This window comes from Scyliorhinus torazame, chromosome 6, assembly GCF_047496885.1.
Source record: "Scyliorhinus torazame isolate Kashiwa2021f chromosome 6, sScyTor2.1, whole genome shotgun sequence".
Lineage (NCBI taxonomy): Eukaryota > Metazoa > Chordata > Chondrichthyes > Carcharhiniformes > Scyliorhinidae > Scyliorhinus > Scyliorhinus torazame.
In genome coordinates, this window is record NC_092712.1 from 133675893 (window position 1) to 133701455 (window position 25563).

At 46.0% G+C, this 25563-nt stretch overlaps 1 protein-coding gene across 1 annotated transcript in view; it reads left to right on the forward strand.

Annotated features, from left to right (window-relative positions):
* Positions 1–25563, forward strand: part of cntnap2a (contactin associated protein 2a) — a 2812093-nt gene that overhangs the window by 1541642 nt on the left and 1244888 nt on the right. The window contains exon 12 of the mRNA XM_072508818.1: positions 5713–5832. Coding sequence (XP_072364919.1) covers positions 5713–5832 — 120 coding nt within the window. The remainder of the gene's footprint in view (positions 1–5712; positions 5833–25563) is intronic.

Here is a 25563-nt window from a genome sequence, read left to right on the forward strand (position 1 = left end):
AAGATACCAGTGTCCATTTTGGGAGAGAAACTTTGAGGGGAAATTCAAAGCCAGATGTATTCAGAACACAGCATTCAGATTGATTATTAGGATGGATTGCTTGATTCACACAGTGCAGTGAGATGGAGGTTTGATTTTGGTGCGAAGCGTGATACAATTACATTAGGCGAGTGAACAGGCTGAGAGAAAGTGGGCCGTTGTGACATTTTGTTTTAATGGTTTATCTCTTCCATTCTCAGAGCAGTGTCGGCTTCATGGCTATTTATTTTGTTTTGTCAATGGTTTTGATAACGAATGGCCCTGTCCAGTTCAATAGCTCTTGGTTTCAATTAATTTTGAAATCTTTACTTCAGCCTATTTCTCAGAGCTAATGCACAATTAAAATTGCATTTTCAGATCTTATACTTTAAATGGATGGTATGCGCCCTGTATTCCACAGCGAAAGGTTGCGCCTATGTTTGGAAATAATTATTCATATCAGATTTACCCTTGTGAAAGCATAAGGTTCTAAAATAGGTTTCATGCAAGGAACGTTGCACAGGAACAAGTGAGATTAAGCTCGGGATTATGACTGGATTCGTATCAGAAAATCTCCATTTTATCCTTCTGGTTAGCACTGCTGCCTTTGGCCCTGAGGACCCGGGTTCGATCCCGGCCCGGGTCATTGCCTGTGTGGAGTTTGCACATTCTCCCCGTGTCTGCATGGGTTTCACCCCCACAATCCAAAAATGTGCAGATTAAGTGGATTGGCCACGCTAAGTTGCCCCTTAATTGAAAAAAAATATATAATTGGGTACTCTAAATTTATCCCCCCAAAAATAGATTTAAAGCACGCTTATGGATCCAGTTGATATGATTTAAATAAATGTTTCTAGAAATTATTGATGCATTCAATAAAAACCCATTCACAACAATAACAAACCTGTTTTAACTACACCGGTGACTATTGCTGGCAATGTGAAATATACATTGATGTTCTAAAATCCTGGAAACCATTACCTGATTAACCCTTTGCCAGCCATTGGTTTAGTTTTCTGACAGCCTGGGTCAGATAGGCACCCAGATGTGAAGGCGCCTTCTCAGCTTATTCAAATACGATGCCCGCAAACTCTGGTTTGAACAGTGCTGAAGATTATTGCAGCCATGTGATTATCATAGAACCATAGAATTTACAGTGCAGAATGTGGATTGTGCACAATACAGGACTGCACATACCAAAAGTACACAGAGCATTTTATAGCCATAGCTAAGGAATCCCACAGCGAATGGATTAAATTGAAGATTTGTATACCTTCCACTTCCCAGTTGCAAATGGTGGTGGACAATTAAATAACAGTTAAAAAGATTAGGCTGTGGATACATCTCCATCCTCAGTGATGAAGGAGCCCAACACATAAGTGCAAGTTAAGGCTGAAGCTTTTGCATCCACCTACAGTTCGATGTGTCAAGCTGATGCCTGAACTTTGCCTCCTCCTGAGATCCCCAGCATCTCAGATGCCAGTCTTCAGACAATATGATTCACTCCATGTGGTGTCAAGAGTGGCTAAAGGCATTGGAAAGCAAAGGTTATGAGCCGTGACAAAATTCAGGCTGTAGTACTAAAGACCTGTGGGATGAGCTGGATCCCTAGCCAAACTGTTCCAGTACAACTGCAACACTGGCATCTATCTGACAATGTGAAAAATTGCCTATCAGTGTCCTGTCTGCAAAAAACAGGAAAAATTTATTCCTGGCAATTAGTACCGCATTAGTTTCTTCTCAATCATCGGCAAAGGGATGGAAAATGTTATTGACAGTGTTATCAAGGGGCACTTTGCTCAGCAATAACCTGCTCAGTGAGGCTCGGTTTGGGTTCTGCCAGGAACACTTGACTTCAAACCTTAGCACAAACATGAACACAGGGCTGAATTCCAGAGGTCATATGGTCATAGAGTCATACAGCACAGAAAATACTTTTTGGCCCATTGTGTCTGCGCCGGTCAAAAACAACCATCAAACCATTGTAATCCCATTTTCCAGCAGTTGACCCGTAGCCTTGTATGCTCTGGGATCGCAAGTGCACATCTAAAGACTTCTTAAATGTTATGAGGGCCTCTGCCTCCACCACCCTTTCAGGTAGAAAATTCCAAACTCTCACCACCCTCGAGGTGAAAACGTTTTTCTTCACATCCCCTCTAAACCTCCTGCCCCTAACCTTAAATCTATGCCCCCTGATCATTGATTCCCTCCACCAAAGGGAAAAGTTTGTTTCTGTCTACTTAATCTTTGCCCCTCATAATTCTATAAATCTCAATCATGACCCCCCTCAGTCTCCTCTGCTCCAAGGAAAACTATCCGTCTATCCAATCTCTCTGCATAACTAACACACTCCAGCCAAGGCAACATCCTGGTAAATTTCCTCTGCACTCTTTCCAGTGCTGTCACATCCCTCCTGCAATGAGGATTCCAGAACCTCACACAATACTCTGCCTAACCAACATTTCATACAGTTCCAGCTTAACCTCTCTGCTCTTAAACTCTATGCTTCAACTAATAAAGGCAAGTATATCATATGCCTTCTTAACCACTGTATCCACCTGCTCTGCTACCTTATGGGACCGGTGTACATGCACATCAAGATCCCTTTGATCCTCGGTGCTTCCCAGGGTCCTGACGTTTATCATGTATTCCCTTGCCTCGTTGGTCCTGCCCAAGTGCATTACCTCACATTTATCTGGATTGAATTCCATTTGCCACTGATGAGCCATCTGATCAGCCCATCAATATCTGCCTGTAATCGAAGGCTATCCTCCTCACTATTTACTACTCTACCAATTTTCGTATCATCCGCAAGCTTACTGATCAACCCTTTTACATTCATATCTAAATCATTTATGTAAACCACAAACAGCAATGGTCCCAAAGCTAATCCCTGTGGGACCCCACTGGACACAGGCTTCCAGTCAGAAAAACACCCCTCGACCATCACTTCCTGTTACTCAGCCAGTTTTGGATCCAATTAGCCAAATTTCCATGGATCCCATGGGCTCATACCTTCGCTATGAGTCTCCTATGTGGGACCTTATCAAAAGCTTTGCTGAAGTCCAAGTAGATTACGTCAAATGCATTTCCCTCATCTACACACCTGGTCACCTCTTCGAAAATCTCAATCAAGTTGGTCAGATATGATCTCCCCTTAACAAAGGTAAAATGAGAGTAACCGACTTTAACATCAAGGTAGTATTTGACTGAGAGTGGCATCAAGGAGTCATGACAAAATTGAAATCAATGGGATTCATGGTGAAAACTCTACTGGTTGAAGTTGTAGCTAGCACAAAGGAAGATGACTATGGTTGTTGGATGCCAATCAGCTCAACTACGGGATATCAGTGCAAGAGTTCATCAAGATAAATTCCTAGGCCCAGCCATCTTCAGTCGCTTCAACAAAGATCTTCCCTCCATATACGTTCAGAAGTGAGGATGTTCATTGATGATTGCACGGTGTTCAGTATAATTTCCAACTTCTCAGGTCTGAAGCCATATGTGCCCAAATGCAGCAAAACCCAGGCAACATTCAAGCTTGAATGAATAAATGGCAAGTAACATTCATGCCACAAAAGTACCAGGCAATGACCATCTCCAACAAGAGAGAAACTAACCACCTCCCCTTGATGTTCAATGGCTTTACCATTGCTGAATGCCCTACCATCAACATCCTAAGGTATACCATTGAACAGAAACTGAACGGAACCAACCATCCTGATGGAATTATATTGGTATCCCTTCATTTTCATGGAGTCGAAATCCTTGAATCCACCCCCCCGCCCCCTCCCCCATCTTAACAGCACTCTGGGTGTACTGCCACAACTTGATTGTAGCCATTGAAGAAAGCAGCTCAACATCACCTGTTCAAGGGCAATCAAGGATGGGCAATAACAGCTGGCCTTTCCACCAATGCCTCTAACCAAAGAACACATTTAAAAAATATTTCAAAACCTTTAGGTTGCTGGAATCAAAGATCCAATGAGATTCCACAATGGCACCATGCAGCTCTGGTGGGATTTGGGTAGAAATGTCTTGGGAAATTCTGGAGACTTTGTTGCCATTTCCAGTTTGTAATATAAGGGATAGAAATTGTGTACCCCCCTTACAAAATACATTTAGATAAGTGAGGCTTTACCACTTTGAAATTTAATTTGTCATTTTAAAGTCACTGTAACTTTCATTCAAATAATTATTTTGTTTGACCTCAAAAAGATTTCCCAATGAGCGTGGCAGAAAAAAACTCTGAAACAACAAATCCATTTTTTGTATGACCATGCATTATTTCATCACTTTTTAAATGCTGTTCATCTATCTACAAAGTAACTTTGTTCATGTAGGCAGGTTGTATTTTTCTCGCTTTTGGTTTGTGTTTTGTGATGAATATGTGGTTGGTCACGTCATCCTTGTGAATTCATTTGGTCTTTATTATCAGTATTTCTGTGCAAACCTGATATGTTGGCTGTCACATAGGGATGTATTTTATTAAAAGGAACCAACAGATCCAGGGGTGGAGATGAAGCAATAAAATATGGGCACAAAGTGCAGAATTCTGAGATTTACACATTGATGATCCATGTCCCATTTGATTTATAATTACAGAGATGCCAGGTCTTTTTTTATTCACTGCATACTAGTGGGTAGCATAGTCTGTGTATGTTTATCGATATTTGGTGTAACATGCTGCTATTTGTTTTCATGGATAGCTGCGCCTTCTGTCCAAATGGGTTTTGCAACAAAGCTGTTTTCAGTTCCAGGCAAAGGTTGTGCGTGTTTCACGTTTGGCAACCAGGCACAGATGAAATTCCCATCCATCAGTTTGTTACTTGGTGAAATTATAGGAAGTAATGATAAATCTGGCATTACAATCTGGTTAACATGTTTTATGAAATATTGCAAGTAGCTGCTATGTTATTGATACAACTCTTAAGATTTCAAAAAGGTTTGAACAGATACTCCCTTTCTTTAAAAGTCAGGTTCGTTATTGAGATTGGATATTGCAGTGGGTTAACAATGTATTTTTACTTCTGGGATTGGGTTTTATATCCGGCGGAGGTGATTTTCTCATTTCCTTGCCAGCTGTAAAAGGCTTATGGAAATTGAATTTAAGTGACTTCAACCTAGTTTCTGCTGCACACAAATCGGTGGCAGAAAACTGTTAACTACTCAGTGCTAAACTGACAATATTCTGAGGTGTCACATTGGAAACTGGTGTTTCGAGATGGAGAATATCACACTGCTCTAGTGGAATACAACTCTGAGTCTGTGGTTAAGGCTAGTTGTTATTCCTGAATATAGAATTTTTATTTTGTGTGTAGCTTACTCTACACCTGACCTTGAAGCACTTAATACTGATACTGAACAGTGAATTAGGAAAGGTGTTTGGCCTTTGGGATCCAAAATGAATATTCTCCATTTAGGCGAGCACGCACTTCATCTAACTATGCCAGTTGAAAAATTCAGAATGGTGAAAAGCCATAACACTGTCCCAATACTCTGGCTGTTATTCAAATAGAACTTTCTCCCTGCTGTTAATTAGTGAATGTTTGAATTAATCTCTCCTGTTGCATCAAGGTCATTGCTTTATTTGCTTTGTATTTTTTAATCTCATCTTGGCAGCTTGCAGTGTTTATTCAGTTCTTTTAAATTACAGAAGGGTTTCAATTTAACTCAACTTGTGCTCTGTTCCAGCTATGTATGAACAGTCCTGTGAGGCGTATAAGCATCTTGGCAAAACATCGGATACTTACTGGATAGATCCTGATGGCAGTGGCCCACTAGGACCATTCAAAGTCTACTGCAACATGACAGGTAACATAATAATGCACCAAGTTTCCTGACACACATGCGTGATCTTGTATAACCTTCCATTGTAATCTTCAGTATTCTGTCCAATCAGTTATCACTTCTTATTAATTTTATATGTTTAAAAAATTTTGTTTTTTTAAAGACAAATAAAGCCCTTCGGCTTTCCTTCGTACCTCAGCAGAAAATATTTATTGTACACGGAAATAATTAGGCATGATGAAGAATGTTTATTTTGCATTACGCGAAGGTCAGGCTGCTGCTGCAGCTGCAGTTCACCTGCACAGAAAATGCCTGCCTTTCTGTTACGTCAATAGCAATTAACTCGATGTAAAAAAATACAGTTTTAAGCTTCTATTTTATTTTTGGTAGACCTCAATTAAAACTCGTCACTCATATTTTCCATGTCAGGGGGACTAAAACCTCACGCTCTATATTTTTATAAAACATGTATATCCTCATGGCTAATTTCTAAATCACAGCCTGTGTCTATCTGTCACAGTAAGAGCTGATCTGATAATTTTGCAGAAACTGACATCTTGTTATCTCTGAAGAGACTCGAACAACCCCCTATGGGTTAGGTACACTTAATAAGCCAGACCTGGCCAACCAGAGCTAATTTGTCTGCAAGGACAAAGAACCTGCAACCTCCCTTTAAGATGGTTGAAGCATTAGCAATCTCAGGCAAAGGGATACAGACCTTTTGTCAATGCTAGGATGGAGAGGTGGCAGTCATGTGACATTCACCCTCGCTTGAGGAACCGGTAATATTGCCTTGAGCTGTGAAGCTCAGTCTACCATTTTTACCATCTACAAGTAGCAGCACAGAAAAGTGGCTTGGTCCAGGTTTGTATGCCTGGCCCATTTATGCTGTTTCAACTGTGACTTCTGCACCATTGCCTACAAGACTGATTCAGCTCTGTATGCCTACCTTATCGTGGAAGTCAAGTCTGCTGGAAAAGTGAATTATCTAGCATCAGTTCAGCCTGCTGATCTCTTGTAAAGGAATACATCATTCAACTTTTAATCTGGACTCTGAACACATGTAAAACAATATTTTTTAATTCTGCTGTGTTTGTCCTGTAAAGCTTTCTCTCTCTATCGCTCTCTCTTTTACTATCTGTGTACACAGGGAGCTATTCATTAACCACCCACACCCCTGTTTTGAGTGCGTGCAAAATAAACTAACCCTGTGAGTTAATTTTATCTTGAGTTTGCCATGGGGGAATTAATGGAAAATTGGATCACACTAAAACTGAAGGGTTGGAAAACATGCCAGCCGTTATAAAGGGGAGAGCAAATTAAAACATCTTTCTGTTAATAGATGGGTGGTGAGAGGAGAAATCAGGACTGGTTAGAATTAACCCTCTTCCTGTCCATAAGCAAATTAATTTATTCAGCTTCTTTAATGCACGAGAAAAAATCCATAGAGGAAACTAATCTCATTTGCAATACATTCTTGGGCAACATCAAAATAGGAAAGCATATAATTTGCATGTATAGCAAGGAGTATATCACTAATGTATCTTTTAAGTATATGTATATTCCAAAAAGGCAGATGTTGGAAATCTCAAAGTGAAAGGAACCTTAATGTTTTCAGCAGAATCTTCATTAGATGGGCAGAGCTGAGGCAAGAGGGTTTCACTGTGGAACTGACGAAAAGACTGAGGGGGAATGGGGAAGAATAGATAAAGCAAAGTGCAAAATATGCTAACACTGTCTAAAAAGGCAGCTAATTGATATTATAGTCTGCAATTGGATTTTAAGATGTTAGAAAAAGGTGTAAACTACTGTATACTATAAATAAGTCACTTCAGTCTGCCATGTCGCACAGTGAGAGAAAAGAAGTGGATATTTGGAAGGAAGAATGAAATATTGTGCAAGGCACTTTTGAGAATAAAAATCAAGTGACATTGGAGATCATCTGATTTTCATGTTAGGGGGCTGAACGTGTCTCGGGTCCAGTTCCTGATATTGCACCCTGCTCAGAATGGTGATGGGCAAGCAGGCAGTTAGCACAAGGAGGAGACTCTGTGAAGATCTCCATCTTCATATGTGGCTGTGCTCAGCACTGCAAGAGACAAAACTAAAGTGTTTGTAAAGTGGATGCTCCAACTTGGCCATCATAGTTTGCCAATTCTGTTCACTGCACAGGGGAAGTTTACCATCTCGATTGTACTGTAGTGAAAAATTGACAAATTATATCATGAGCAAGAGGTTTATTCAGCATATCATTATTTTTGTAATGATGGTGAAACATGCCTATGGCCCTAATTGGTTCCCAGAGAGCAGGGTAGCGATGGTACGCGTGCGATAAGAGAATCGAGCATTGGCAATTCCCAATTAACTTGGGGCAGGAAGGGCTTGATGCAGGAATCCTGCCTGCCCTTGGTGGGTCAAAGGCCAGGAATCCTATGGTGAGTAACTCATCTCCTGACCCCACAAAACCTGCCCACCATCTACAAGGCACAAGTCAGGAGTGTAATGAATACTCCACTTGCCTGGAGGAGTGCAGCTCCAACAACACTCAAGAAGCTCAACACCATCCAGGACAAAACAGCCCGCTTGATTCCAATCCTTCCACAAACATTCAACTCCTCCACCACCAACGAACAGCGGCAGCCATGTGTACCATCTACAAGATGCACTTCAGTAACTCACCAAAGTTCCTTTGACAGCACCTTCCAAAACCACGACCACTACCATCTAGAAGGACAAGAGCAGCAGATACCGGGAACTCCACCACCCTGACTTGGAAATATATCGCCGTTCCTTCACTGTCGCTGGGGCAACATCCTTGAATTCCCAGCCTAACAGCACAGTGGGTGTACCTACACCTCAAGGACTGCAGCGGTTCAAGAAGGCAACTCACCCCCACCTTCTGAAGGGCAACTAGGGATGGGCAATAAATGCTGGCCTAACCAGTCCACAGCCACATCCCGTCAATGAATTTTTAAAAATGTAATTTAGGCTCATTAATCAGTCATTTGACACCATTTAACACTTTACCCACTAGAATTTAGTGGTGGCTCAGGATTTTAACTTGTGTTGAAACCTCCGTCATTGACGGGCATTCACTGTCCGATTGACCTTCCCGGCATTGGAAGAGCACTGAAGAACCCGAGCAAAAATTGGGGGCGGGAGAGCAGCAATACTGTGGGAACACTGTCACCTGAAAATTCCTCTCGAAAGATCACCATCCATCTTGGACATATATCGCCATTCCTTCATCATAGCGTAGAGTGTGTCCTGGAGTGGGGGCCGGTTTAGCTCAGTTGGCTGGACAGCTGATTAGTGATGCAGAGTTTGGCATACAGCGCGAGTTCAGTTTCCATATCGGCTGAGGTTATTCATGAAGGTCCCGCCTTCTCAACCTTACGCCTTGCCTGAGATGCGGTGATACTTAGGTTAAATCACCATCAGTCAGCTCTCCCCCTTGAGAGGAAAGCAGCCTATGGCCATCTGGGACTATGACGACTTTCCTTACTTATCCTGGAGTTCTCTACCCGAGTGTCATGATCAGAAAGTCTGCAAGTCATTCAAAACAAAGACTCACCACCCATCTTCCAGGAGCAATTACGGCCAGACAATAAATGCAACCTCAAAAGTGTGACCATAACCCCCAAAAAAGAAAGGAAAACCATCGCCAAAACCTGTACTGTCCCTTTAAAGTATGACATAATATATAACTTCAATATCTATTCAGATTGCCATGTTAACACCTATTGCTATGAATGCTGATGAGAATCTGTGTACTTGAAAATATGTTGATAGAAGATAAGTGTTATGATGGTGAGTGGCAGAACAAGTGCAGCAAATTGTACCTCTTATTTTTTTTCCCTGTCTGAAATCCGTTGAGTATGATTCAGCCTCTACGCATAAAATACTCAAAAGAAGAACCACTATCATTGGGAGACAGGCATTACATTTCATTACTGCCTCAGAAGAAATGCCTTTCAATATGTGCAGAGATATGAACGGGAATACATAGAACAATTTTACCAGTGGTCTAATTTCTTAACGATACAAAAAAGAAGACCATAAATGCTGGAAATAGAAAATAAAAACACAAGAAACTGGAAATGAGCAGAAAGCTGATCTGCATTTATGTGAGAGAAATGGATTAATGGCTGGACTTTGGGGAGATGGTAGGAGTCCTGCTGTCAGGGCCAAAAGAGGGGAGCAGACGTTCAGTGACGGGGATGTGCTGAGAAGTCGCACATCAGCTACCTCCCCTCCATCGAACCGGAAAATAGGCTCTTTCACCCGAAACAGCCCGCTAATACGAAGGAAAAAACACCCCAAAAACAGTCCAAAGATGTGCGGGTTAGCTGGATTGGCCATGCCAAATTACCCTTAGTGTCCAAAAAAAAAGGTTAAGTGGGGGTTACGGGGTTAGGGTAGATACGTGGGCTTGAGTGGAGTGCTCTTTGTAAGGGCCGGTGCAGATACGATGGGCCGAATGGCCTCCTTCTGCATTGTAAATTCTATGAAATATTCTACCTCAACAAACAGCAACGTGAAGGGAAATGCTGAACAATAGTCACTCCAGAGGCCGCATAGAAACTAGAAGCGGAAAAAGCCAGGAGAAGCAAATGGCTGAAGCGACTGACGCACAAGGCAGCGAAACCCGGGAATTGCCAGAGCGAGAAGGACGGTCCCGCCACACAAGGAACATCCCACACCAGGGGATGGGTGGAGGATGTTTCTCTCAAGGAAACTGAGAGAACACAGAATAGAGACAAAAAACGACATCCAGGGTGTGGTCAGGGGTGCGGTCGCGGAAGCTCTGGCGACCATGCAGGTAGCCCTAGACAAGCTCAAGAAAGTGCCATAAAAGAACTAGAGAAGGCCGCAACAGACCAGGGTGACCGGAGTGCCCCCCAGGAAAAACAAATATCAAGTTTGGTCACAATGCAGGGGAAATTGAAGGTAAAAATCGAAGACCAGGAAAACCGATCGAGGCGCCAAAACTTGCGGATTGTGGGCCTGCCAGAGGGGATAGCAGGTCGGAACCCTACAGACTATGTGGCCCAAATTCTGGACAGTTTGGTGGGAAGGGATAGCTTCCCCAACCCACCAGAAATAGATAGAGCGCACTGGCCACTTCGCCCAGAGCGGGGAACAGCCAAGGGCAATAAACGCTAAAATGCACCAGTACCAAGACCGGGAAAGAATCCTGCGCTGGGCGAGGCGAACAAAGAATCTAACTGGGAAGATCATTGAATCAGGATCTACCAAGCCATTTGGGCTGACCAGGCCAAGCGCCAGGCAGAATTCAACAGGGCGAAGGCTGCCCTGTGCAAGAGCAGCGTAAAGTTTGGGATGCTGTACCCAGCCAAACTCTGAGTCACATTTCAAGGCTGATGTGTTATGTACTCTGGGATATCACAGGCTGCAACTGGATGCAGCTTTAACCAAAAGATACTCCAGACCTTGAAGTTAGTTCAATCTGATTTATTGAACCAGTAGCACAGTTAGCACAGTTCTTTGTGAGTTCGACTCTCTGCTAACCTAAGCGTGGTTACTCTGTCTGACTGAACCAGACTAGCTCTTAGCCACGTGCTGGAGGTGTGATACTGTACATACACCCTGATTCACTCTAGGTGTTCATCAGTGGAAAGAGGCGGAGTGTGAGTGCCTCGTGCCTTTTATAGTGAGATACCACCCCTGAGTGTCCTGCCTCCTCATTGGTCATGTCCTGTTCTCTGTGTTCATTAGCTGCCTATTTGTATATCATTATCTGCATGTCTGAATATCAAGACATCTCCCCTTTTTTTAATGTTTTGTTGGCACATGGGAACGTACTTAGATGTGGTGGCATATGTTAACATATTTACAAGCGGTGGCATATGTGAACGTATTTATATGTGACGACAGCTGTCTAATGTGAGAAAACAGACCATAGCAAACAAAGCAAATGTTCAGAAGTCCAGTCTCTGGGGCTTGCGTCTGATCCTTGTCGACCGCCGGAGAGGTGGTGGTGGGGACGACGGTGCCTTGACAGGCGGGACGGAAGCCTGACTGGTGGCCTCGTAGTTCAAGGTATCAGGAGGTGGCAAACCAACGGACGGAAACGGAGAAGAAAGCGGTTGCGGGCAGGCAACCTTGCACAGTTCCTGTCTGTTTCATCGCACAACAGAACCATCAGCCATACTTACAACATATGAGCGGGGCACAGTTTGTCAAATAACGACAGCTGGAGCAGACCAGCCACCATCCGGTATCTTGATCCTGACAGTGTCTGCCAGGGATAACATGGGCAAATCGGTGGCATGAGCATCATAGCCCTGTTTTTGCCGGTCTCGGAGTTGCTGCACCTTCTGCAGCACTGGGAGGTGATCCAGATTGGGCACCTGTATGGCTGAAAGTGTCGTCCGCAGGTCCCTGTTCATCAGGAGTTGAGCCGGCGACATGCCAGTGGACAGTGGGGTTGCCCTGTACGCAAGCAGCGCGCGGTATATGTCATAAGCTGAATCCGCGGCCTTGCAGATGACCTATTGCCATAAAATCAGAAAGTTGCTCACTGTTGAAACTGGCAGTCCTTGGCAGAGTGGGGGTTGCGGGGTGGGGGGTGGCTGTTGAGGTGGTTGGGTACAGGGTTTCCACAATGGGGCTCTTTCAGAGTTCTTTAATTCAGTCTGATGGTGGGGTCATTATCTTCACTGGCACACCTGGGCAATAACGTGATGTGAACACTGATCTATTGTCCCCTCTAAAATTATATCTGTTTTTTTCTACCCTCACAATGACAATGCCAGTGCCAATAAAACAATTGCATATCTGCATTGGTGGCCAGAGACTAAAGCATGATCTCAATCTAACGGACTTGGGTGTGACTCTAGACTTGTCCTTCCAGGAACATCTGAAGAAAGCAGCAGCAAAGTCCATTACCAGAAGAAATTTACTAACCAATTTGCTGAATCTACGTGGGGCGCTGTTGTTGCACTTGTCCTATCATACTCTGCAGCAGATTACAATGCACCAATCGAGTCAAGGTCATCTCACACACATCTTGTTGCACTCAACTGAATGTAAAAATATGTATCAAGGCTGGGACTCTCTGCTCAACACCCCTCCCCTGGCTTCCTGTCCCATAAACATCACGCTGCCATACATCGATCAACTGACGAAAACCCACAGGCTGGTCGAAACCATCTGTGCTGTGTCATGTTGGGTGTTTTGTTGTAGATGGTACAACTCTGTTTTATTGTTCTGTACAGTAATAACTATTAACTTCTGGCTGTGGTTCGTACTTCACCAGCTAACCTGTGGACCCAGCCTTTGCACTATCTTGGTGAGGCACTCAGCACATGGTGTATGTCTGAGTGGCACGCTGTGAGCTCTGTGCTCTGAGCTATCTCCTGGTAGAATGAGCGGGAACTGTGGTGTTCCCTGTTTTATAGTGCGTGTGCTCTCACTGGTGATTGGCTGCGATGTTGTGTGTGTGTTGGTTGGTGCAACTACCTGTCCATCAGTGTGTGTGTGATTGCACCATGATATGTTAATGTGCATATCACGACATCCCCCCTTTTCACAAGGATATCTGCCTACATGCTAATAAATATTGGTGTGTACTGAGTGCATCTGAGTATGTGTGTGCAATATTTACAACATGTACATGAGGCTAAATTATATACAGAGGAAGGTGTCAGGTGCAACAGAGCAACGAGGTTGTACCACTAACAAAACAAGTGCAATAAGTAAACATCGAAAGAGAACTTCTGGCACGACAAGAAAGAAACACGTTAACAGTACTGAAAAACAATTCAGGGAGTCCAATGTGCTAACAGGCTCATAAGTCCAGTCTGTCAGGTGGGCGACAAATTCAGGTTGACAGTTAAGGGTGGCACACCATTCATCGCCCGGATCAATGCTGTGCACTGGCATCGGTTGGTGGGTCCGACTTGCGGACATCCGGTTCTTGTTTATTTCCGCAACGCGGAAGGGTTCCCGGTCGTCGGTACCCCCGGTCTGCATGTCGTCAGGGTATGACTCAGTGTATGGGGGCTGAATGGCCCACACGTCCCTGCAAGGCTGGTGAAATTGCAGAGAGTTGGCAGGTTGAGCTGCTCGACAGTAGGCAGCGTAGTGGCCCATCCTGCCACAGCGGAGGCATTGTGGCGCTTTGGCCGGACATTGCCGCTTTAAGTGTGCGGATACACAGTTGCCGCACGTTGTGACGTCATGGCGTTCGTTGCCCCACCACGCATGCGCGGTGTGGTCCTGCGTAGAGTGGCCTGCGCATCCCGTCCCTCTGCGTCGAAGTACCCTCTTTTGCCGCGTACAAGCGCGGGAGACCTCGGAATGCACGCAAAATGTCCGCCCTCGTCCGGGCCGCGGGCCGGGAGGAACTCGATTGACTGGACCCGCTCGGCCTCGTAGGACCCCTGCCATGCCGATTCGGCCGCCTGGATTTGGGAGTACCGGCTGGTCGCGTTTTCGTGGAGGACGCAGGCGTCGATGGCGGTGGCTAGGGTGAGGCCCTTTATTTTGAGGAGCTTCTGGCGTAGGGTGTCCGAGGCGACACCAAAAACTATCCGATCCCAAATCATGGAGTCAGAGGTTGCCTCATAGCTGCAGGACTGCGCGAGGATACGGAGGTGTGTCAAAAAAGATTGAAAAGGCTGATCCTTACCCTGCAGGCGCTGCTGGAAGAGGTACCTCTCGAAGCTCTCATTAACTTCCACGCTGAAGTGTTCCTCAATGTTTAGAAGGACCGTCTTGTATTTTGTCTTGCCCGCGCCTTCCGCGAATGCCAGGGAGTTGTAGATGTGGATGGCGTGTTGCCACGCCGTGGAGAGGAGGAGGGCAATCTTCCTGGTGCCGATGCGTTCTCCCTGTCTGTGGCTTCGAGGAAGAGCTGGAAGCGCTGTTTAAACAGCTTCCAGTTGACGCTGAGGTTTCCAGCGATCCGGAGCGGCTGCGGCGGGCTGATGGTATGCATGGCGCAGGATGGCGGGTTTCTGAAGAGGTGCAGGTAGGTCTCACAGTCGCTGGCGAGTTTCCACTACTGGTATCATGTTGTGTTGGGTGTTCCGATACACAAACGAACCAACACGGTTGTAGATGGTACAACTCTGTTTTATTATTCTGTACAATAATAACTATTAACTTCTGGCTGTGGTTCGTACTTCACCAGCTAATCTGTGGACCCAGCCCCAGCACTATCTTAGAGAGGCACTCAGCACATGATGTATGTCTGAGTGGCACGCTGTGAGCTCTGTGCTCTGAGCTATCTCCTGGTAGAATGAGCGGGAACTGTGGTGTTCCCTGTTTTATAGTGCATGTACTCTCACTGGTGATTGGCTGCGATGTTGTGTGTGTGTGTTGGTTGGTCCAACTACCTGTCCATCAGTGTGTGTGTGTGTGATTGCACCATGATATGTTAATGTGCATATCATGACATGCTGCACCTCACGTACCACTCCATGATGACCTGTACAACCCCATTTACTACCTACCTTTAATGTTGGTTCCCCAGACGAAGCACTCTTCCTGGACAATGCCTACCAGCAAACATCCATTTGATCAAGGAATGAGGAATATGAGAAGTCAACAATAAGTTCCTTATGACAAATCTCATTCATCGAATGTCAGGCTTTGAACTGCCATCGTGAGAATGGTCCTTGCTAAACAGGTTCAGGACAGGACAAGGCCATGTGCAGATAACCTCCACTGCTGTAGCTTCAGTACAAACTCCATATGCACTTATGGAAAGACACAAACAACGTTGCACATTACTGAGGAGTGTCCCGTTTACAGACTTAAAAGTGAAGGACAAAGCATTTTAAACTCAGCAAATGCGGTTGTTATCGCATGGCTTTGGGGATTTGCATTCACTAAATAAATAGGGCGCGATCGAACGGCCACACTGCAGCCAATGAGCAGCTCACCGTGGTGCAGTGTGGCTGATAGGAGCCGCGAGACTCTGCTCCCAGCATCTACCTGGTTCGCAACACCTCGCGAAATCTAATGCGATCTCGCAAGATGCTGCGATCTAAACTTCGCCCATTGTGGGCATTTTCAATTTTAGGCAAATCTGCAGATTTAAGCAAGACAGCTAGTCTCACTTTAATATGCAGTTTCCCAAGATTCCTGAGGTGCTGGGATCTATCCCCTTCTCCTCGGGCGAGCTCTATTCAGTATTGGTCTCCACAAACGGTGACCAGGTGGAACAGCACTCTTGGGGGTCTCCAAGGGGATTGGAGACCCCCAGGTGCTTACCATTTGGGCAGGGTGGTACCCTGGCACTGCTGGTGCCACTTCCAATGTGTCCAGGTTTCACTGCCAGCTGGCAGGGTCACTGCCAGGGTGCCAGGTTGGCACTGCCAAGATCCAAAGTTGCATTTTTTGCGTGGAGGCAATCCAGCCGGGGGTGCCCTGCATGGATGGCGGGCAGATGCGGGAGATGGCACCATGGGGCATAGTGGTTAACACGCCTGCCTTACAGTGTCAGAGACCTGGGTTCAATTCCATCCTCGGGGGACTCTCTGTGTGGAGTTTGCACATTCTCCCCGTGTCTGCGTGGGTTTCCTCTGGGTGCTCCGCTTTCCTTCCACAGTCCAAAGATGTGCAGGTTAGGTGGATTGGCTATGCTAAATTGTCCCTAGGTGGGGTTATGGGGATAGATTGGGGATTGAGCCTAGGTAGGGTGTTCTTTCAGAGGGTCGGTGCAGTCTTGATGGGCCAATGATCTCCTTCTGCACTGTAGGGAGTCTCTGATTCTATGAGAGGGCACCGGGGGCCCACCCAAAGTGCGTGGAGCTTGGAGAAGGGGGTCAGGAATCGCTTCAGGGTCCAGAGATTGAGATACCATTTAAAACTGGGACCCTGACCCCTCGTTATACTGAGGAGCTCTGGCGAACAGAGCTCCTGAGTGCACAAAACAGGGCTATGTGCGCATTGACCTTACGTTCCTCGCTGAGGCCTCTATCTAACCCAGATGCATTTTATAGCATTGTGTTTTGAGGTGATGCTAGCGCCGGGAAACACGCAGCTAAAAGCGCTCGCTATGGCACTTTGTTCCCATTTAGTTAAATCCCGCCCATAAACACAAATGGTTTTTCAATCAGACAGCAAGTTTCCAGCAGTAATCCTTCACAAGGTTTCTCTCCCAAATAGTTCCACAGAATCACAGTAGAGCTACGCAATAGGAGGCCTTTCAGCCCATCGTGCCTGTGCTGGTTTTCCAAAGGAACAATTCATCTCATGCCACTCTCCCATCTTCTCCCCACAGCCTTACCCATTCTTTTTCAAGTAACAATCCAATTCCCTCCTTAAATGCGTCGATTGAACCTGCCTCCACCACACTCTCAGACAGTGCATTCAGACTTTAACCATTTGCTGTGTGAAATTTTTTTTCCTCACACCCCTTTGCTTCTTTTGTCAATTATTTTAAATTTGTGCTGTCTTGTTCCCGCTCCATCCACCAATTGGCACAGTTTCTTCCTATTTACTCTCTCCAGACTGCTCATGATTTTGAATATCTCTGTCAAATCTCCTCTGAACCTTCTCTTTTCCAAAGAAAACAGTCCCAACTTGTCCAAACTATCAATTTAGCAGAAGCAGCTCATCCCTGGAACCATTCTCATGGATTTTTCTGCACTTTTCCCAATACCTTCACATCCTTCCTAAAGTGTGGCGCCCAGAACTGGCTTCCTTGCTTTTGCACTCCATGCCCCTAGTAATCAATCCTAGAATACTGTATGCTTTATTAACTGCTCTCTTAACGTGTCCTGCCACCTTTAGTGATTAATGTACATATACGCCAGGCTCTTGCACCACCTTTGGAATTGTGCAGCCCCATGGAGTTCTGACAATTTTACCCTGAAATTCAAACGTGTTGCTCATCATCATCTGCTAAACCTAAAGGTTGTCAGTCAGCTTTTGAAACACACTGGGCGGGATTCTCCGAGCCCTAGCCCGTTTGTAGAATATTCAGGGGCACGAGAAATTCCCGCCACGCTGCTCCGAAGCCAGGCCCGCCGATTCTCCAGGGACCAGAGAATCGGTGGCAATCGCGCCCGCGCGGTCGCCGTGGTGCCAGTCGGGCGCGGCTGAAATGGGCCCCCGCGGCGATTCTCCGCGGGCAACGGGCCGAACTCATGCCGAGTCCCGCCGGCGTGGTTCTGACCTGGTACCACCTGGTGGGAGCTCAGACCCGCGGCCGCTGTGGATGTCCTGGTGGGGGGGAGGGTCCTCCACGGGATTCAAGCCCGCGATCGGGGGCATTTGATCGGCGGGCGGCCACGATCTGGAGGGGGCCTGCCTCCTTCCATGCAGCCCGCTGTAAAGCCCCGACATGTTGTTCCGCGCCGGCGGGGAGACGGCAACCACGCACATGTGCCGGCGAGGAGACTGCCAGCGCGGCATGCGCAGATTTGCGCTAGCCATCGCGTCCATGCGTGGACCTGCGCCGGCTGTGCAGGGCTGCCTATCGGTGCCGGATCAGCGCGCAGCTCTCCGGTGCCGTGCTAGCCCCCTGAACAGCGGTGAATTGCTGGGCCAGGGTGCCCGTTGACACGGCGAGCACCACTCCGGTGTTTACGCCGGCGTCAACACTTGGCTGGGATTTTGGAGAATCCCGGCCACTGTGTTTGTACATCACAAGCAAGGATAAATTCACCTGGTAAATTTGTGTCCTTCATACATTTATCTGGCAAGCTGTATCTGGTTGTTATGACACCAAAGGCGATTGACAGAATTTTGGCAGTGCTGACGGAACTCATGCTTTACTCAAACTGATCCAAATTCCAGTGTGAATTTATTTATTTTTTCATAAATTTAGACTACTTAATTCATTTTTTTGAATTAAGGGGCAATTTAGCGTGGCCAATCTACCTACCCTTCACATCTTTGGGTTGTTGGGGTGAAACCCACGCAAACACGGGGAAAATGTGCGAACTCCACATGGACAGTGACCCAGAGCTGGGATCGAACCTGGGACCTCGGCGTCGTGAGGCAGCAATGCTATCCACTGCGACACCCTGCTGCCCTGTGTGAATTTATGATGGCCTGCAACAGCAAAAAGAGAGTTGCACTATACAGGAGAATTTCTGTTGGCTCTATAACTCATTAATCTCAGTTTAATTTGAAACGTTAAATATGATGATTCTGATCCATTTCTTTACACTGAATATTTTGTTGAGACATTTTGTGGTGTGATTTATCGATGTTTATCAACAGATTTTGAACTAATGATTAATTTTAAGCTTTTGCACCCAGTGTAAACAGCAATCAGAAAAAGCTATTGACTGACGCAAGCACAACTTGTGGAGCGTGATATTCGATTCATAGGGCGCGATCCACCAGCTGCGTTGCACTCTCGCTTGAGCGTGGTGCTGCTGGTGAATCCTGCGGACTTCCCGAAATTCTTCGTTCCTGCGGGATTCACCCAAGTCCCATGAGGCGTCCAATCTGAAACACGGGCACAAGGAGCATGACCAAACGGCGCGTGCCAAAGCCGGTTTTAAAGCAACTTAGGCGAACTTACCCGGTATCCACCGACAACATGGGATCCACCGGCCATCCCAGAGAGGCTGCAGCCGGGCGCCATTCAGCACTGATCCATCAGAGACCCCAGGGTGGTCAGGATAAGTGAAAGGTAGCTCCCTGCCCCCCTCCCTGGAACACGGGAACTTTGGCACTGCCCAGCTGGCACCTTGGCACTGCCACTCTGGAACTGCCAAGGTGTTTGGATGACACTGCCAAGCTGGCAGGCGCACTGCCCAGGTGCCAGGATGGCAGTGCAAGAGTGCACAAGTCCAGGGTGGCACAGCCAAGGGTCAGGGAGGGAGGGGGGCCATGCCCATGAAATGAGGATGGAAGGGGGTTTGAAGGGTGGGGTGTACAGTGCAGGTAAGTAGATGCCTCTAGGACGTTGGATGGGTGACGGGTGTGGGCCTGGAAGGAAGGGGGTGCTGTAGGGGGGCCTGAAGAGGGGGGATCCCATGGCGGGGTGTCCTACACTTGTGGGGTGGGAGGGGTGCAGTAGTGCTCTATGTGTGGGGGATGATATTGCCCATGGGTCGGTGGTGTGGGGACCGAGAAGCTCACTTTGAGATTGGGGCACCCTTTCAAAATGGTGGCCAGATCTCTGAGTTCAGCTACCCATTGCGATAAAAAATTCTAAGTGTGGGCTAAGCCGATGAGAAACTCCCGAGAAAAGTGACTACGTGTCATTGAGTAACAGTGGGGAACTCGCTGGCAGGGCTGGTGGGAAACTCTCTGAAATACCCGCCACAAATTACCTTAGAAATTCTGTGGGAGAATCACGCACATAACTAATAAGTGAGAGCCAGCAATGGATTACCACCTGTTGAGTGACTTATTTAAGAATTAACCAAATACGATTAATTTGGGGACTTGACTCCATTATCTGTTGACGACCCAGCCACTTTTTTTCTGACTAGGTTCTTTTGATCACTTAATTGTTAGCCTTTTTCAACCCGCATTCCTATCTGCCAGTCGTTTAACAAATTAGATAATAAATTGATCAGTGCCTAACCTAATGTTACTATAAATAGCTTTTCATCAGAATGTTAAGGTTTATTTGAATTTTACCTCTGTTTTCGTAAACCTTACACTTTTATAACTTGGGAAAACAAAATGCAAAATGGCATCTTCGTTCAAACATCATTCATAGCTTATTCCATCTTAGTTTCCGTTTTTGTCAGTGGAAGGTTAAAGTGCAGCTGATGTAATAAAACATTTCTGGTCCTCTCTGAGATAAGTGAGAATCTGAGATCTGTTCAGAAGCTGTTTACCTCCCTTGACACACAGATGTTTCTGCCCTTACTGATTACATCTTCAGACATTTTTTTTATCACTTTGAGACAGAACATGTCAGGTTCCAAGTTGGGAGAGACGGCTGTTTTGAATCCTATTTCAAAAGGCAGTAATTGAAATACTCAGCGTTACCAAGGACAGACTGTACCTAGAATACTTAATGGATGTTGCTGCACATCTACACAAGATCATTAATTTTTTTAAGCTTTTCAGGTATTGTGATCTTTAAAACAAATTAGTTCCCTTTAACTCTTTCTAAACTGCATATCCCCTCTGTGGGAGGGTGCACAGGGGAATCTACTCCCAGATCTATACTTTTCCATGACTGCTTAATAGGAGATGCATGAGAGTGACTTTTCCCTCTATTTTTCCCTCATTTATTGTGGAAAGCACCTCTGCAAGGTACCTGAAAATAATTGAAACCAGCACTTGAGTCTGAAATCATGGACGTTAATTCATGTTCTTCCATTTTGTGACATAGTGTATGCTGACAACTTCAGAACATTTTAATAGGTACGTAGTTTGATGTTCGTTCCGTTAAGTCCCATTTAAGCTTGCCTAAAAGAGACACAACCTGTCTGTCATTCTCACATAGTAGAAGTGCACCACAGTTAAAGGACTAACTATGACCAGCAGTGTTGCTCCAGCATGACGTGATGAGGGCACATGGCTTACCTATTAGCATCTCGCACAAGTTCACCCTGTTTTGTAAGTGACACCAGAATTAATTTTGTGAACCAAGTGTTCTTCTTTAACGTGTCCCTGAATGAGAAGCAACAAAACTCAATACAATCAAATAAATTTACAAAGCATGCATAAAAAATAAATCCCAGGTTACATGCAGAATAACATAAACAATTTGGAATCATTTTTGAAACTAGAACAAATTACCCAATGTTTTATGCCCTCTTTTTGATGTTCTTAGTTGAATGCTTGACAGCCATTATAATTAAACATGTAGCAATTCTTCAGAGGTAATTAAATCCACAGAGAGAGTCTCTGTTAACAAATGAGAATATGTTTAATAGCAGTTCCCTATCTGGTAAGACAGTATAGGTCAGACATCAGAGAGCTGAATGTGAAAAAATAGGCGAAACAGTCGGCCATTCAGCCCTTTGAGCGAGTTCTCACATTCAATAAGATCATTGTTAGCACGGTAGCCTTGTGGATAGCACAATTGCTTCACAGCTCCAGGGTCCCAGGTTCGATTCCGGCTTGGGTCACTGTCTGTGCGGAGTCTGCACATCCTCCCCGTGTGTGCGTGGGTTTCCTCCGGGTGCTCCGGTTTCCTCCCACAGTCCAAAGATGTGCAGGTTAGGTGGATTGGCCATGATAAATTGCCCTTAGTGTCCAAAATTGCCCTTAGTGTTGGGTGGGGTTACTGGGTTATGGGGATAGGGTGGCGGTGTTGACCTTGGGTAGGGTGCTCTTTCCAAGAGCTGGTGCAGACTCGATGGGCCGAATGACCTCCTTCTGCACTGTAAATTCTATGAAATTGTTTTTTTTTCAATAAGGTCGTTGCTGATCTTTTATCTCAAGTCCATCTTCTGGTCCAGATCTAAGATGGCTGACATGCACAAACAGCTCTTCTATTCTTCTTCTTCTTCTTCCACTTTTCTTCTTGACTTCTCAAACCCCTCGGAAATGTTGAACTGGAGCTTTCCCAGGGAGTTATTTTGAATGCCTGCTGCACTGAGTTCTCCAAAAGTCGCTTAGTTTATACTCTTTTTTTTTCAGGGAAGGAATTGGATGGATTATGAGGAAAGTCATTTGCCCTATTTCTTTTTCAAAATACTGCATTAAATTCTTTGTCAAAACCTTGGGTTGAAAAGCCTGTCTTTAGTGTCATTTATCTCCCATTAGCTACTTAATTCTTCGCATGTACATTCTGACCTTGATCAGTCACCTTTACCTCATCCTTTCCTTATCACATCTTAAAGCTGTTCCCTATGACCAGATCCATCGTCCAAGAACTATTCCACCTCAGGCCTTCAACGCTAACTTGCAGAAATTTCATCAATTTGTATCAGTCCTATCACCATTTATCTATGCCCAAAGATGTCCATAGGGCCTGTTAATGAACTGTAGATAATGGCTATTTTCTTATCAGGTCGTTGAACAGTAGTAACTTCTATTCTACTTCCACGCACTAATAAAGTTAGGTTTCAGCAGAGTACTAATTAAGTAAGGTTGAACGAAAAGCCTAACTCAGTTTTGTAATATAGTTGTTTCTACTACGTATCTACCCAGTTTCTCTCCCAATAGGCCTCAGCTGAGCATGGACCCCGCTCTGAGCTAGGTACAAATCTTATCGAAAAATTACAGTGATTTGTTTACAAAAAATTAAAGGTGGGATTTCCCCCCCCCCCCCCCCTCCTCCCGCCGCCAATGTGTTTTCCAGCGGCAGAGGGGGCTCGCCATTGGCTGCCAGAGGTATCTTCTGGTCCCGCCGATGTCTACGCCATTTTCTTCAGTACATTACACTTGGATCACTCAGCAAACTCATTGATGTAGACCATAAATAGTTAAGGCCCAAGCACTGATCTTTGTCATGCCCTGTTACAGCCTGCCAATCCAAAAATGACTGTTTATTCGTACTTCTGTTTTCTACAAGTTGCCCATCGCTCAAACCTTGCCCCAATCCCAAAAGTCTTCATATTGTTTAATAACCTCTTGTGTAGCACCTTGTGGAAGGATTTTGAAAAAGAAAATGCACTAATCCAATTGTTCTCCCTTCTATACCCTGCTACTTACAATGTCAAATATCTTTCAACAGGATTGTCAAATATAATAGCCTAAATTTTCCGGCGGACCCTGCGGGTTGTCTTCCAGTCCCACGGACGATGACCCCCCCCCCCCCCCCCCACTGGGTTTCCCAGTGGCATAGGGTACGAACAACAGGCAAACCCGTTGACAGTGATGGTGCCAGAAGATCCCACTGCCAGCCAATTGTGGGCTGCTTCTGCTAACGCAAAATACACTGCGGGGGGGGGGGGGGGGGAGAGAAGAATCCGGCCCAATATCTCCTTCAGAAATCCACGCTTATCTGCCTAATCTTACTTGATTTTCAAAGTGCCCGATTACCATGTTCCTAATAATAGATTCTAGCATTCTGCATCATACTGATAATGAGTGAAATAACATATCGGGCTGGATTCGCCACTTTGCGAGGTGGGAAGTAAGAATCACAATTAGGCGGAGAATCTCACAAAATGGAAAAAAATCTGTTTTGCGCCTGCCGCTGATTCCATCACCTTGCTCCAATCCCTCACTGGCGACAATATCAATGTTTGCGCCCCGAGCTGGCGGATCCATGCAAAACCATCATTTGCATTGCTCACAGTACTGAGTGCTGCACATGTCCTTTGAATGCTCAGATAGCCTCTACTCATCTGGGAGCCACCCCCGCTGGGCACCCTCATTCCCCAGCTGTTTCACCAAGAGGATGGGCTTGGTCAAGCTCAAGCAGGGGTCCACCAGGTGTTGACATTCCTCAGAAGTGCTGCCCCACTGCAGAGGAAGCAGAGGATTAGCAGAGCTCACCGCAACCACAGGACACCTGCACCTTTTGAACCCTCCCTGGATCTCTGCCCCTCTCAGGGCAACAGCTTCACCAGTGACCCCCACCCCTTAGGATCACCAGCTGTCTCCTCTTGGTGAGACTGGCAGCACTGACTGTCTCTGCCACCGCCTCCCAGGTGCTGTTCAGGGGGGCAGGCTTCAATCTGCGGCACCCCCTGGAAGAGGTTGTCCCTCCTCTCCACGCTGGCATGGAGCTGTGAACTCCTGAACTTGAGGGGAGGGAGGGTGGCACATCTTCTCTGAGCCATCTTGGTGGCTGCATTAAGTGGAATACTTGAAATCCCCCTATTACAGGGGTCCCAGTGGGGTGTCATCCTATTACAGGGGTCCCTGGCAGTCCCTCTATTACACGGGTCCCTGCGGGAGGTCCCCCATTACAGGGTTCCCTGGGGTGGGGGGGGGTCACCCTGTTCAAGGGGTCCCGCAGGGGTTCCTCTATTACAGGGTTCTCTGTCGGGGTCCCCCTATTACAGGGGTCTGGGTGGTGTCCCCATATTACATGGATCCCTGTGAGAGGTCCTCCCATTACAGGGGTCCCTGGGGGCCCCCCTATTACAGGCCGCCGCTGTGCGCATGCGCGACCACGGACCTGGCAATTCTCCGGGCGTATCGGCAGCTACAGTCAGGTGCTCTACGCTGCTGTCCTGCTAGCCCCCAGAAAAACGGGGACTCGATTGCGCCGGTATGGGGACATAGCCCCAGAATCGGAGAATCCATCCCCATGGGCCATACACTGGCACCAGCACTTAGCCGCAGAAACGGAGAATTCTGCCCAGTCTCCCAAAGGAGAATCCAGCCCTTGGTCTCCCAAACAAAGAATTCTGACCATGGTTTGTGTTTGCTCTCTCCATCATTTGTTGAACATTTTCTACCTTCCTATTCATGGAGACTATTCTTGAATGTTGAGAGTTCTGGAAAATCAAAACCAATGCATCCATTATCTCTGTAGTACATCTTGAAAAATTAAAATTGAAAAACAAAACAAAAAGAGGTCCCTCAGGCGAATGGAATTTATCTGTTTTTGGCGCATAGGTTTCTCTAGTACTATTTCTTGCATTGATTTCTTTAATTTCCTCATTCTCACGAGACTCGTGTTTCCGCAATGCTTTTTGTGCTTTCTGACATGATGACATATACAAAGTATTCATTTAATGGGCATGATTTTCCCGCCCTGCCCGCCACCGAGATTGTTCAATCCTGCCGGAAGTCAAGCCCAGATTACCTCCCAGACGGTGAAATTGAAAGTAGCCTCAAGGTAGACTTCAGCCTCTCGCTCTTGTACCAAATCTCTGAATGTTCCCATTCCCCACACATTTTTTTCAAATATTTATCCACTTCCCTTTCAAAAGATAATACGGATCTATT